General features: G+C 36.7%; 3 protein-coding genes across 4 annotated transcripts in view; all 3 read left to right on the top strand.

Moving 5' to 3' along the window:
* The window catches only part of LOC107693237 (membrane-bound O-acyltransferase domain-containing protein 2-like), a 30573-nt gene extending 26212 nt beyond the window's left edge, over window positions 1-4361 (top strand). The window contains exons 8-13 of the mRNA XM_016492545.1: window positions 980-1172; window positions 1510-1613; window positions 1697-1761; window positions 2277-2409; window positions 3488-3639; window positions 3734-4361. Coding sequence (XP_016348031.1) covers window positions 980-1172; window positions 1510-1613; window positions 1697-1761; window positions 2277-2409; window positions 3488-3639; window positions 3734-3890 — 804 coding nt within the window. The 3' untranslated portion in view covers window positions 3891-4361. The remainder of the gene's footprint in view (window positions 1-979; window positions 1173-1509; window positions 1614-1696; window positions 1762-2276; window positions 2410-3487; window positions 3640-3733) is intronic.
* A 1838-nt stretch (window positions 4362-6199) lies between these two features.
* On the top strand, window positions 6200-10871 carry LOC107693210 (kinase D-interacting substrate of 220 kDa-like). The gene is made up of 8 exons (XM_016492496.1): window positions 6200-6375; window positions 8312-8465; window positions 8562-8660; window positions 9145-9243; window positions 9379-9477; window positions 9593-9694; window positions 10022-10120; window positions 10734-10871. The coding sequence occupies exons 2-8, from the start codon at window positions 8334-8336 to the stop codon at window positions 10869-10871; spliced, it is 768 nt and encodes a 255-aa protein (XP_016347982.1). The 5' UTR covers window positions 6200-6375; window positions 8312-8333.
* A 52-nt stretch (window positions 10872-10923) lies between these two features.
* LOC107693235 (kinase D-interacting substrate of 220 kDa) overlaps window positions 10924-13991 on the top strand; it is a 25517-nt gene continuing 22449 nt past the window's right edge. For both annotated transcript variants that reach the window (XM_016492542.1, XM_016492543.1), the window contains exons 1-8: window positions 10924-11080; window positions 11177-11275; window positions 11760-11858; window positions 11994-12092; window positions 12208-12309; window positions 12637-12735; window positions 13349-13546; window positions 13665-13763. In XM_016492542.1, coding sequence (XP_016348028.1) covers window positions 10949-11080; window positions 11177-11275; window positions 11760-11858; window positions 11994-12092; window positions 12208-12309; window positions 12637-12735; window positions 13349-13546; window positions 13665-13763 — 927 coding nt within the window. In that variant the 5' untranslated portion in view covers window positions 10924-10948. The remainder of the gene's footprint in view (window positions 11081-11176; window positions 11276-11759; window positions 11859-11993; window positions 12093-12207; window positions 12310-12636; window positions 12736-13348; window positions 13547-13664; window positions 13764-13991) is intronic.

The following is a 13991-nucleotide window of genomic DNA, read 5'->3' as shown; positions in this document are numbered from 1 at the left end:
AATACTTTTTGTGCGCAAAGAAAACAAAAATAACGACTTTATTCAACAATTCGTCTCCTCCGTGTCACCCTATAGCACCATTTTGGAGAGTATCACATATGTAAACAACATATGCAACGTATGTACACGGATACGTTGTTTACATTCAGATCAAAGCGAAAACAACGTAAACAGTGTATCCGCGTGCAGTGCTCATGACACAGAACAGCATACGTTGTTTACGTATGTGATACTTTCCAAAATGGCGCTACAGGGTGACGCGGAGGAGACGAATTGTTGAATAAAGTTGTTATTTTAGTTTTCTTTGCGCACAAAAAGTATTCTCGTAGCTTCGTAAAATTATGGTTAGACCACTGATGTCACATGGATTATTTTAATGATCTCCTTGCTACGTTTCTGAGCCTCGATCGTGTTAGGATCCTTGCTGTCTGTGGGAGGGTCAGAGAGCTCTCGGAATGCTTCAAAAATATCTTAATTTGTGTTCCGAAGATGAACGAAGGTCTTCCAGGTTTGGAACGACGACATGAGGGTGAGTAATTAATGACAGAATTTGCATTTTTGGGTGAACTATCCCTTTAATTTCTTTAAAAAATGCACTGACCCCAATCTTTTGAACAGTAGTGTACAGTGGGTACGGAAAGTATTCAGACCCCCTTAAATTTTTCACTCTGTTATATTGCAGCCATTTGCTAAAATCATTTGTTAATTTTTTTTCCTCATTAATGTACACACAGCACCCCATACTGACAGAAAAACACAGAATTGTTGACATTTTTGGTGTACATTAATGAGGAAAAAAAATTAACTTAAATGATTTTAGCAAATGGCTGCAATATAACAAAGAGTGAAAAAATTAAGGGAGTATGAATACTTTCCGTACCCACTGTATATTATCTATGTTTTATTCAAAATTATTAAGTTACATATGACTGGCATGTTCCAAGTTCATATCAGTTTGTGCATTTCTGTTTCTCAACAGACAGAGGTCGTCCGGAAACTGGCCACCTGCTTCATCTCTCTGCTGGTCTTTCTCTCCGTCTGCAAAGTCTGTCCTGTGGAGCGTAACGTTGATGATGATTTTATTGCCACCACGCCCTTCTATGCTCAGGTGGTCTACCTGTATTTGTCCATGCTGACCACCCGGCCTAAATACTACTTTGTTTGGACTTTGGGTGCGTGGACTTCCTGCCTCTCCTTGTCTTCCCATCTGGCTAGATTTCTCTTTCCTTTTCTTGTTTTGATCTTTATTGAAAGATATTGGTTTGTTTCATCTTCTCTTTGTTTATGTTCCGTTGATGGATATCATGTTTTGATACACAAATATGAAACACTACATCAATCATTTTCATAATTCACTGAATTCCTAATTTGGCAATTACATACTTGCTCCATTCAAACACTTTACACCTATAAAGGTAGAAACAAGCTGGGTGCTGTGTATTCTGGGTTTCATAACATTTATTATTTCTGATGTGAGTATCTTGACACTCATGCTGTCTTTCTAAATAGCTGATGCCATCAATAACGCAGCAGGATTTGGATTTAATGGCTACGACAGTAATGGTTTGCCTCGATGGGATCTCATTTCCAACCTCAGGATCATGAATATAGAGGTCAGTTCAGATGCTGTTACGTTGTTTACCCCCACTCTGAGTGAATCGGAAGTGTTATAATCAGTAAACTCTTATATTTTCAGCTTGCCACCAGCTTTAAGGTATTCCTGGATAACTGGAACATTCAAACAGCACATTGGCTTAAAAGGTAAGAACAGGAAGAGCACATTTTGCTATTGTACACTACCATTCAAATGTTTGCGGTCTGTAAGATTTTTAATGCTTTTATTTTCTTTTAAATTACGATTTTTAAATGCTGTGCTTGTTTAAAATAATGTGTGTCCTAGATTGAATAAGGAGTGTATCACTACAGGTCTCAGTGATCTCTGTGTGAGTTGGCTCCATCTACTGGTGATTTTTCACAATTATCCAGTTTATCAATAATTAAAGGGATAGTTCACCCAAAAATGAAAATTCTGTCATTAATTACTCACCCTTATGTCGAAGGTCTTACGGGTTTGGAACGACATGAGGGTGAGTATTGACAGAATTTTCATTTTTGGGTGAACTATCCCTTTAACATGTTGTCATCATAAGCAAACAGACTAACAACTTATACTAAGTGTAAGCATTAGATGAAAAGATGAAGAATCATTTCCTTTCTCATTTTATTTTTATGCTAGCATGATTGTTGTATATTGTCTATTGTGTGTTGTCTTGTAGGGTGTGTTATGAACGTTGTCCCTACAACCCCACTGCTGCAACCTTCCTGCTGTCAGCCATGTGGCACGGGGCTTACCCAGGCTATTACCTCACCTTCCTCACTGGCATCGTCATCACTCTTGCAGCCAGAGCTGTGAGTGACATCACATTCTACCAAACATAAAGTGCACTTCACATAGGGAATATTCCTGTCCCTTTCATGTAATCTTGCCATTTGCTTGGCCATAAAGAGCACAGGGATTATTATTATTATTTTTTTTTGGTAAATGACATCTGTCATAAAAAAAGGGCAAAAGAAGAAGGGTAGACAATACATGAAATACTACTTATGACATTATAAAGCAATTGTATGAAGCAATTAAATAACACCTAATTTTTACGAGATGTGGGTAAAAACTACACAGTAGCTGAGACTCTGAAATGTAACATAACACAACAGTTTAGATGGGGAAAAATGCATTTTAATTGACACATCTGGCTAATCAGCTGACAGCACTTTTGGAATAAGTTTATTATACATATTCACAAAGTAAGTACTTCATGTCAAGTATTTTTTAACATTTTAGTTCTACATGTCTAGTACTGGGTAAGGACTTGCATGCCCTAACATTTTGAACATGCATCGATTTACCATTTTTCTAAGCATAGGAAAAATGCAACATTGGGCATTAAGGGTCAAACTTGTTTCTGTTGTTCTCACACAGACGGAGCCTATTTATTGAATGGTACATCTGTTCTAATTTTTCTCAGGTGTTTGCTGAACTGTTTCATCATTATTTATATAGCAAAATATATTTTTAAAAGAATTGATATTAAAATGAATACATTAGATTTAAAATGTGCTTTGATATAAATATTTATTACAGTATTTAAATGGTCAGATTGTGGAATATTTACTTTTCAAGACTTTATCCGTAACGGTTGAAATATCTTTGTATTATTTTTTTTTCAAATATATTTGCATGCTAAATGATGTTATGAATACCAAAATTTAAAGGAAAAAAGTATCAAAAATTATTGGTTACAATTTGCAATATACATTACAAAACCTGATGAAAACTTTGCTAAATTTTATTTATTTATTTTTTTTTTTAAATCACTAATGTCTCCCTGAAAAGATAATACATCATGAATATCAATGCTTGGAATTCTGAGGGTTGTTAGTTGTTATTCATCCCTTTTTTAATGTCATGTTCCCTATTCTCCTTCAGGTGAGACACAATGTAAGACCGTACTTCTTGGGTTCTCCAGCTCTCAAGTTTGTGTATGATGTCATCACATGGGCGGCTACACAGATTGCCATTTGTTACACAGTGGTTCCCTTCGTTCTGCTTTCTGTGGGTCCCTCGCTCAAGTTCTACAGGTGGGCTGGACAAACAAAAATAGATACTAAAAATGCATAACTTGTTTTTTCTTCATTCATGAATTGATATTCTACTGTCTCCATCACTTTGTAGGTCAAGGTACTTCTGCATTCACATAGGCTGTATACTGCTGGCCATCGCGTTGCCTGTGAAACCACGCCATCTGCGGCTGAAAGAGCAACAGCCTGCTGTACAGCCAAGTCTGGAGAGCACAGACAGCAACAGCAACCAGAAACAAAAAGCCACATGAGTCCCGGAACACCTTACCAATCTTCTATACACACACAGACTGGGCAAATGTACCTATTCTCCAGCCACACATGAAGCGAGTCAGATAAACTAAAGCTCACAAATAAACCAACCAACCAGCCTCTGTCTGGACTGATAGAGTAAGTCATCCCTTGGCTCAGTATAGTGTACTGGGATTGGACAGTGATTTGAGATGATGGAATCAAATCTGACTGGTATAAGAGGAGTTTTATTGCCAAGAAAACACTGTTGTATAGAATTATGTGACCTTGCCTTTGTAATTCAACTTGTCACAGCAAGTATTAGTGTCCTAATCTGGTGGTCTTGCATTGGGCTTGTAAATAGGATTTTCTTGCAAGGGACAAGGCCAATACCACTTGCAGAAAGCTGGCAACATTATATTTGAAAGCAAAGATTTTTAATGTGGTAGGGGTAAAAATAAATATGACTAACTAAACTAAAATCTAATAAAGTAATAATTATAAATTTTAAAGTAATAAAATGAAAAATAATAAAGTTATTGGAAAAAAAGGAAAGAAGATCAAAAGATGATGTTCAAAAAATTTAAGACAAGTTGTTTTTTGAAGTCACCAAGACTGAATTAAGATTTAATTCCATGGCTGCGCCATTAAAAGCTGGGCTCTTGGCCCTTTGTCATATTATGTTTGTTATGGTCTGTTGTAGCGTCTCGTCCATGTAGTCTTCACATAAAATGCTGAAAGTTACACATAATACATTCCAATCTAAAGACCAGAGATTTTTTTCTCATAAACAAAAGTATTTCTTAGACTAATCCAATCTAAACTGGGAATTTTGGAAAGTAGTGGAATGTTAGAGTAACCTCCAGCAAAAAAATGGATAGTACTGTTAACTGCATGACTTTTGTCAGTCAGGCAGGTGGTGATTCTGTATGCACAGTAGGGCTGCACAATAAATCGCATGCGATATTTAATGCGCATCTTGTCAGTAAAGCCGGTTCTGTAATCAGCGGTAAATCTCCATCACGTGCGGGCTTTCACACGGAGCAGCATTAACTACACAGAGCCGTTGTTCACTGACAAGCTGCGCAAAACATGCGCATGCGATTTATCGTGCAGCCCTAATGCACAGTAATGCACATTTTGTATGGCCTCAGTCAGCTTCAAGGTTTGGCCTGCTTAGGGTTGGAAATGAAGCTGATGTTTGTGTTAAAGACATATGAAATTGTAGAGGATGTCCACTGGATTTGTTTGAAACATTACGTTCTCTGTGTGGATCTGGAACATTTGTTTTTTGCAAATTATGTGATTAAAAAAGGTCTTTTTACTACTCCTTTGTGGTCCGTTTGCCTTCTGATAAACCATTTTGTGAAGGTAATGTGCACGGTACAGTTACACATTCATTATTCAGTAGTGAAATGTTTGAAACACATTGGTAATTTAGCCTTCCTTATTCTCAAATGCCTCAACCTGGATGAACATCTGCCCTTTGCTCTGCAGACATAAACTGTGCACTTTGTGCCACTACAGATAATAAGTTACTTGATCTTGCTGACATTATATTATAGGGATGTTACTTCCACTACAGGCACATTTATGTCCAAACTGCCATTTTTTCCAACTTCTTGTCTTTCCTTCTTGCTTTCTTTCCTAAATTTAATTAAAAATTTAGTTTAAATTGATATTTATACATTTATTTTACCCTTATTCCAGAACCAGAACTGCATTATTTAGATAATTATTTTTTAGATTCTATTATAATACAGTTTCTTAAGATGTTTGTGTACGTTTTTACTTTGGAGACATGAGGGAAGTGCTTGATATGTAATGAGATGTTAAATATCACACTACAACTATTAATGTAGTCAAATAATGCAATAAAATCTATTTATTTATTTTTGGTCAAATGATGACAAAACAAGCAAATGTGTGTATTTATGGTACATATAGCAATACATCCATCACAGAATGATTTCAAACACAACACATAATTTGTGATCTTGTGGAAGTAACATGCGTTTGGTTCACTTTTGAAACTAGTGAAAGTGTGAAAAGTAGCCTGTTTATTTATTTATTTTATTTTATTTTCAAAAAGGCCACAGGGCGAAGTTTCCATACAATTCAGTATGCTAGTTGAAGAAACATTCATAGACTGTTCTGTTGCCCTAGGAAAGGCAACTACATGATTAAATACACAAGATTAAATATCTAAAATAAAAATGACTACAATTGCTGTGTAATATAGTATCACTTCCCATATATACTGTCAACTATCACATGTATTCACGTGCTGATCTGAGGAAGGCGTGACGTCACGCCGTGTGTTGTCAGGGGCTCGCCAGGAAGAAGCTCAAACACTAGGAGCACTGCGCTCTGCTTCGTCAAAATGGCTGTTGAAGATGGTGAATAGGAAGAAAGAAGCGCCGTAGACCGAGAAACTAGAGAGAAATACGCCCCTCTAAACGGACCTTCAGACAGCAGAGCATTACAACGTTTCTTTTCTGTGAGGTACGTCTCGTAACAGAAGGCAGATGTAGGGTTTAAATCGCCTTTGTCGGTTGATGCCGCGTATGATTGACAGTTCATAGCCTCCTAAAGGACAGTAACGAGCATCAAGCTGTAGAATTAAGCAGAATTGAACATTCATAGCGAATAAGATGTAGTTTGTTATGTAAATGTATTAAGATACGGTTAATCTGTTCAGGGTTGTTTTGATGGCGATTAATTGGATGGTCTCTCATAGTGAGTAAGTGCATCAACATGCAGACATGTTGACGAGGCACTGCCCGCCCTGTTTATTTCTAGAAGTACATTCTTTAATATCAAATTACAATAATGTTTAGACGGTGAAATATATCAGGATTAACAAGCACTTTATTACCGGGCAGATAATGTGCTGTGGTTTTGTTGTGCTCTTACTCACGCAGGTTCCATTTATTTGACATTATATAGTTATTTTTAGCCATATTTTCATCTATCTATCTATCTATCCATCTATCCATCTATCCATCTATCCATCTATCCATCTGTCTGTCTGTCTGTCTGTCATGGAGAGAAGCACATCATGCATGCAAAAACAAACAAACAGAAAACAGTACATATTACTATATTTATTGTTTTGTTATATTTTGTTATATTTTTATGTAAAAATATAGCAAAACATGATATATAATGCTTAGCCTAGTTATTTTTTTATTGTTTTATGTAATATAGTGTGCTTCTCACCAGTCTTTATAAATATCCATATAATATAGAGCACTTCTCACCATTATAATTGTAGGGCTGTCAGTCATCTCAGCATCTTGCTGTAGACTCTAGGCGTGAACCACTCTTGGTCGCCATAAATAATGCATGATGCCATTCCAGAGCAGACAGACAGACAGCAGTCACAGCCAGCAATCTAAAGGCATTCACACAAAAGCAGAGGACAGTGTGACACTGAGTGTGCTGGATATATATGGTGTCACATAGTGGTTTATAAGAATAACTTCGGTGTCGTGTTTCACAGATAGAGCTTAAAGAGCTGCTTGGATTCCTGAGTGAGCTGCCATATTCTCTTTGTTGTTGTCCAGTTGTTTGTTGAGTGCCTGTCTGTTTTTTTTTTTCTTTTTTAATGTATTGTCTGTATTGAACATTCTGTACAGACATTCTTTTAGTCTGTATTGAAGGTTAAATTGAGGGTCACTAGCCGGCGCATATTAAATAAGCTGTAAAATATTAATATTAAACATTTATTTGGATTGATTTGTGGTTGGATTTTTGCCACACAGGGTGGTATAGGGTGCGTGTCATAGTGTTTATATTTTATTTATCCTGTCATTCTATATATCTATTATTCTGTCTATTTATTTATTTACTGTTTCACCGGGAATAATTTTACATTTTTTAAATTAAGTGTTAAATGATAAATGACAGATATTCAAATGAAAATTGTTTTTCATTACTTTTGTATGTTGTAGCCTATGTTTTCTTTTAATACATTGATGTTTCCATGAAAATAGCTATAGATGCTGGTATGGCAATAGAAATAGACAAATAAATAAATGCATTGATGGGGGAAAATCGAAAGAGTGTTAGGTATGAATTTGTCTTTTTGATAGATATTTAAGCTGAATATTTGCACTAATTAACTGTAGGGAAACCTATTAGAGTGTGTCTGTGGAGGTGTTTGGAGAAAATGAACTGTTATCTCTGTGTTATGCTTATCTGTGCCAGCCTCCTTTCTCCTGACATTTAAAGTCCATTGCTATTCTTGGCCTGCACTGAAGCAAATGCTCTAATATCACCTGTCACTCAGTCAGGCTAACTCAGCAATTTAACATCTCTAATCTCAAAGAATTTCACATTTTTATCCTCCAACAACCTACTGCAGTATTCAGATTAGCTTAGACCATCTCTGTTCATAATCTGTGTTTTGAAAATGACTACATATATCTCTGTTCAGGGTGTCCCAGCGAGTGGCAATCATGGACACCACAACCTCCATCAAGATGACCACTCTGGCCATCCAGAACCTCTTCAGCTATGTGGAAGAAGAGAATCTGGCTGCTGTCAAAGCCCATCTTGACAAGTTCAAAGAGGTGGATGGTCGAAGCGATGTAAGTTGCATCTAAAAAAAGTCAAACGCAATTTAAGATGATCAGTTAAAATTGAGAAATATCAAAGCTCTCTCTTTCTCATTGTGTGTTTGACAGAATGGACAGACTCCTCTCATGTTGGCCTCAGAGCAGGGCAGTCTTGAGATTGTTCAAGAGCTCATCAGAAGAGGAGCAAATGTCAGCTTGGATGATGTGGTGAGAAAATACCCATTTTAGATTTACAAAAAGAGTTGGCATGTAGTCACTCTTGTTTCTGTTTAATCACTGCAGATATTCACATAACATTTACCAACCAAAAGTGGAGCAGACATTCTCAATGATGCTTGATATCATTTTTGGATGGCTATCATCAGCAGCTTATTACAATGTTGTTATAAGAAAATACGGACACACATACATAAAGCATTTCTTTTTTAAATTATAAATTATTATTCAAAATTAGATTTTTTAATAATTAAAAATCTGAATTTGAATCCCAGTAAAACCTCTTCTGTATTCCTGGTCAATATTTTTGCCATATATTTAAAACCTGTATAAGGTGTGTTGTCCATTATAATTGTGCTGTAGGGCTTTTCTATCTAGTACAGCTCCTGCACACTCCATCACTGTTCCCATGGTGGCATTAGCCAATGGTTCAATGGTTTCCATAGCGACCCATCTTTGTGCTTTTCCCTGATAGGACTGCTGGTCCGCTCTGATCTCTGCAGCTAAGGAGGGGCATGTGGAGGTGGTGAAAGAGCTGCTGGAAAACAGTGCTTACATTGAGCACAGAGACATGGTGAGAAAATCTAATAGCAAAAGTTTGCATCAAAAGCAATATGTGTGTTTTATTTTGTACAATAATCACATTTGGAAAATAAACACATTCTTATGTAATGATCAAAACTTAGTGAGGTGGCTTTGTGTCATGCAGGGGGGTTGGACTGCCCTTACTTGGGCTTCATATAAAGGTAGAGTTGAGGTGTCCACGGTCCTGCTTGAGGTTGGGGCAAACCCAAACACCACTGGACAGGTAAAACTTGCATATGGTATAAGCACATACAAATCATATTAAATCAATATTGAATCTAAATAATGCCAGTTTAATAAATGCAATCATTGACTAAAATTTGTCATGCATTTCACAGCAATACAGCGTCTACCCCATTATCTGGGCAGCCGGTAGAGGCCATGCAGAGATTGTGAAACTCTTGCTGGAGCATGGAGCTAAAGTCAACTGCTCTGATAAGGTGAGCTAAAACAATCCTTCCTCACTGTGATTAAATAATTATTAATAATAAATTAATAATAATGTTCTTACAATGGAAAGGGTCAATCGTTTAATGAGCGATCGTTGCATTTCTATTGTGAGCGATTTATTTATATTTTTTTTTAGTTCTGTTTCTACAAACCAAAGTCAACAATAATTTTCTCTGGTAATCAACAGCATGCCACAGTTGCTGTTGATTGATTTTAATTTGTAATGAGCAGGAAATATTCCTTTAATGATTTTACTGTGAGATATATTAAAGGTAAAGACTTGTTTAACTTTAAAATGTGTCATTTTATACTTTTAGTACGGCACCACACCACTGATCTGGGCTGCTAGAAAGGGTCACTACGACTGTGTGATGCACCTGTTGGAGAACGGAGCCGATGTTGACCAGGAGGGGGCGGTATGTACTCATTGTATAGCATAGTGGTTCTCAACCTTTTTGACTTTAAGGCACCCCAATTTCTTCAACAATTTTCAAAGTCCCAGATTGTTATTTACTGGATAAGGATTTATCAGTATATTTTACCCATGATTCCTACCCGATAAAATATTCTAGAGCTTGGCATAACTAAAAAACTAAGATTTGATTAATTTATGTGACTTTTACCGATCTAGAAATCACACTTTTTAAATGTTATATAATCATCATCCTCAAGAAGTATTTCGGTACTCATACACAAATTTCCATAATAAATACACATAACTTTACATATTAACTGAAAAAGGTGTAAGCTGAAACTTATGTTACCTACCATTTTTTGTTCATTATAATTATTATAAGCCTTATATGTACATTAACATTTAGCAGATGCTTTTATCCAAAGTATGTAAGACATATTTAGATTTTTAACTGTTTTAACATTGATTTTAAATTGCTTTAAGTCATCTTGTTGTCCCCTTGAAAGTTGGCTGAGGCCTCCTAGTGGGCCCTGTTTGAGAACCACTGATTTAGTAGCATTACATTGGAATCCCAAGGGCCTGTCGGTCTTATTTTGTTAATCTCAACCACTCAGAACTCCATGACGGCACTGATCGTGGCTGTGAAGGGGGGATATACAGAGGTGGTTAAAGAGCTTCTGAAGAGGAACCCAAATGTAAACATGACTGATAAGGACGGAAACAAACCTACTGCAGTATTCAGATTAGCTTAGACCATCTCTGTTCATAATCTGTGTTTTGAAAATGACTACATATATCTCTGTTCAGGGTGTCCCAGCGAGTGGCAATCATGGACACCACAACCTCCATCAAGATGACCACTCTGGCCATCCAGAACCTCTTCAGCTATGTGGAAGAAGAGAATCTGGCTGCTGTCAAAGCCCATCTTGACAAGTTCAAAGAGGTGGATGGTCGAAGCGATGTAAGTTGCATCTAAAAAAAGTCAAACGCAATTTAAGATGATCAGTTAAAATTGAGAAATATCAAAGCTCTCTCTTTCTCATTGTGTGTTTGACAGAATGGACAGACTCCTCTCATGTTGGCCTCAGAGCAGGGCAGTCTTGAGATTGTTCAAGAGCTCATCAGAAGAGGAGCAAATGTCAGCTTGGATGATGTGGTGAGAAAATACCCATTTTAGATTTACAAAAAGAGTTGGCATGTAGTCACTCTTGTTTCTGTTTAATCACTGCAGATATTCACATAACATTTACCAACCAAAAGTGGAGCAGACATTCTCAATGATGCTTGATATCATTTTTGGATGGCTATCATCAGCAGCTTATTACAATGTTGTTATAAGAAAATACGGACACACATACATAAAGCATTTCTTTTTTAAATTATAAATTATTATTCAAAATTAGATTTTTTAATAATTAAAAATCTGAATTTGAATCCCAGTAAAACCTCTTCTGTATTCCTGGTCAATATTTTTGCCATATATTTAAAACCTGTATAAGGTGTGTTGTCCATTATAATTGTGCTGTAGGGCTTTTCTATCTAGTACAGCTCCTGCACACTCCATCACTGTTCCCATGGTGGCATTAGCCAATGGTTCAATGGTTTCCATAGCGACCCATCTTTGTGCTTTTCCCTGATAGGACTGCTGGTCCGCTCTGATCTCTGCAGCTAAGGAGGGGCATGTGGAGGTGGTGAAAGAGCTGCTGGAAAACAGTGCTTACATTGAGCACAGAGACATGGTGAGAAAATCTAATAGCAAAAGTTTGCATCAAAAGCAATATGTGTGTTTTATTTTGTACAATAATCACATTTGGAAAATAAACACATTCTTATGTAATGATCAAAACTTAGTGAGGTGGCTTTGTGTCATGCAGGGGGGTTGGACTGCCCTTACTTGGGCTTCATATAAAGGTAGAGTTGAGGTGTCCACGGTCCTGCTTGAGGTTGGGGCAAACCCAAACACCACTGGACAGGTAAAACTTGCATATGGTATAAGCACATACAAATCATATTAAATCAATATTGAATCTAAATAATGCCAGTTTAATAAATGCAATCATTGACTAAAATTTGTCATGCATTTCACAGCAATACAGCGTCTACCCCATTATCTGGGCAGCCGGTAGAGGCCATGCAGAGATTGTGAAACTCTTGCTGGAGCATGGAGCTAAAGTCAACTGCTCTGATAAGGTGAGCTAAAACAATCCTTCCTCACTGTGATTAAATAATTATTAATAATAAATTAATAATAATGTTCTTACAATGGAAAGGGTCAATCGTTTAATGAGCGATCGTTGCATTTCTATTGTGAGCGATTTATTTATATTTTTTTTTAGTTCTGTTTCTACAAACCAAAGTCAACAATAATTTTCTCTGGTAATCAACAGCATGCCACAGTTGCTGTTGATTGATTTTAATTTGTAATGAGCAGGAAATATTCCTTTAATGATTTTACTGTGAGATATATTAAAGGTAAAGACTTGTTTAACTTTAAAATGTGTCATTTTATACTTTTAGTACGGCACCACACCACTGATCTGGGCTGCTAGAAAGGGTCACTACGACTGTGTGATGCACCTGTTGGAGAACGGAGCCGATGTTGACCAGGAGGGGGCGGTATGTACTCATTGTATAGCATAAACCTTTTTGACCTTTTTGACTTTAAGGCACCCCAATTTCTTCAACAATTTTCAAAGTCCCAGATTGTTATTAGGATTTATCGGATTTATCAGTATATTTTACCCATGATTCCTACCCGATAAAATATTCTAGAGCTTGGCATAACTAAAAAACTAAGATTTGATTAATTTATGTGACTTTTACCGATCTAGAAATCACACTTTTTAAATGTTATATAATCATCATCCTCAAGAAGTATTTCGGTACTCATACACAAATTTCCATAATAAATACACATAACTTTACATATTAACTGAAAAAGGTGTAAGCTGAAACTTATGTTACCTACCATTTTTTGTTCATTATAATTATTATAAGCCTTATATGTACATTAACATTTAGCAGATGCTTTTATCCAAAGTATGTATTTAGATTTTAGATTTTTAACTGTTTTAACATTGATTTTAAATTGCTTTAAGTCATCTTGTTGTCCCCTTGGCTGAGGCCTGAGGCCTCCTAGTGGGCCCTGTTTGAGAACCACTGATTTAGTAGCATTACATTGGAATCCCAAGGGCCTGTCGGTCTTATTTTGTTAATCTCAACCACTCAGAACTCCATGACGGCACTGATCGTGGCTGTGAAGGGGGGATATACAGAGGTGGTTAAAGAGCTTCTGAAGAGGAACCCAAATGTAAACATGACTGATAAGGACGGAAACACAGCTCTGATGATCGCAGCTAAAGAGGGCTACACTGAGATTGTGCAGGACCTGCTTGATGCCGGAACATATGTCAACATCCCAGACAGGGTGGGTTGAACCTCACAACAAACCTGTAAACAAACAGAAATGATAAAACTGATATACTGGATAAAAATTACCTGTGATATTATGTATTCTCATTGTATGTTGTGTTTTAAACCTGTAGAGTGGAGACACTGTGCTGATTGGAGCTGTGAGAGGTGGGCATGTTGAGATTGTGAGGGCGCTACTGCATAAGTATGCAGACATCGACATTAGAGGCCAGGTAACATGCCTGTTATATCATATATGTGAAGATACTTTAAACTAGGGTTTCATAATGATGGTTAAACTGATAATCACATCTTATTTATAAAATATAGTTATTACTCTAGGGATCAACGCTAAGGATTTTTTCTACTGGCCCAGTCGGGCCAGTGGTTCAAATTTTTACTTGCCCTGCCAACATTTTCACTGGCCCTGCCACAAAAAATAAAATAGTTGCTGTTATCAT

The sequence above is a fragment of the Sinocyclocheilus anshuiensis genome, unplaced genomic scaffold, assembly GCF_001515605.1.
Source record: "Sinocyclocheilus anshuiensis isolate Anshui unplaced genomic scaffold, SAMN03320099.WGS_v1.1 scaffold810, whole genome shotgun sequence".
Taxonomy (NCBI): domain Eukaryota; kingdom Metazoa; phylum Chordata; class Actinopteri; order Cypriniformes; family Cyprinidae; genus Sinocyclocheilus; species Sinocyclocheilus anshuiensis.
The sequence above is the reverse complement of the archived record's forward strand: the minus strand, read 5'-3'. Positions and strand labels throughout refer to the sequence as shown.

Coding starts and splice junctions, on each gene's coding strand:
- LOC107693210 (XM_016492496.1), top strand. CDS start 8,334: ATGGACACCACAACCTCCATCAAGATGACCACTCTGGCCATCCAGAAC. Junction 8,466..8,561: donor AGGTGGATGGTCGAAGCGAT/GTAAGTTGCATC, acceptor TGTGTTTGACAG/AATGGACAGACTCCTCTCAT. Junction 9,478..9,592: donor ACCCAAACACCACTGGACAG/GTAAAACTTGCA, acceptor TGCATTTCACAG/CAATACAGCGTCTACCCCAT.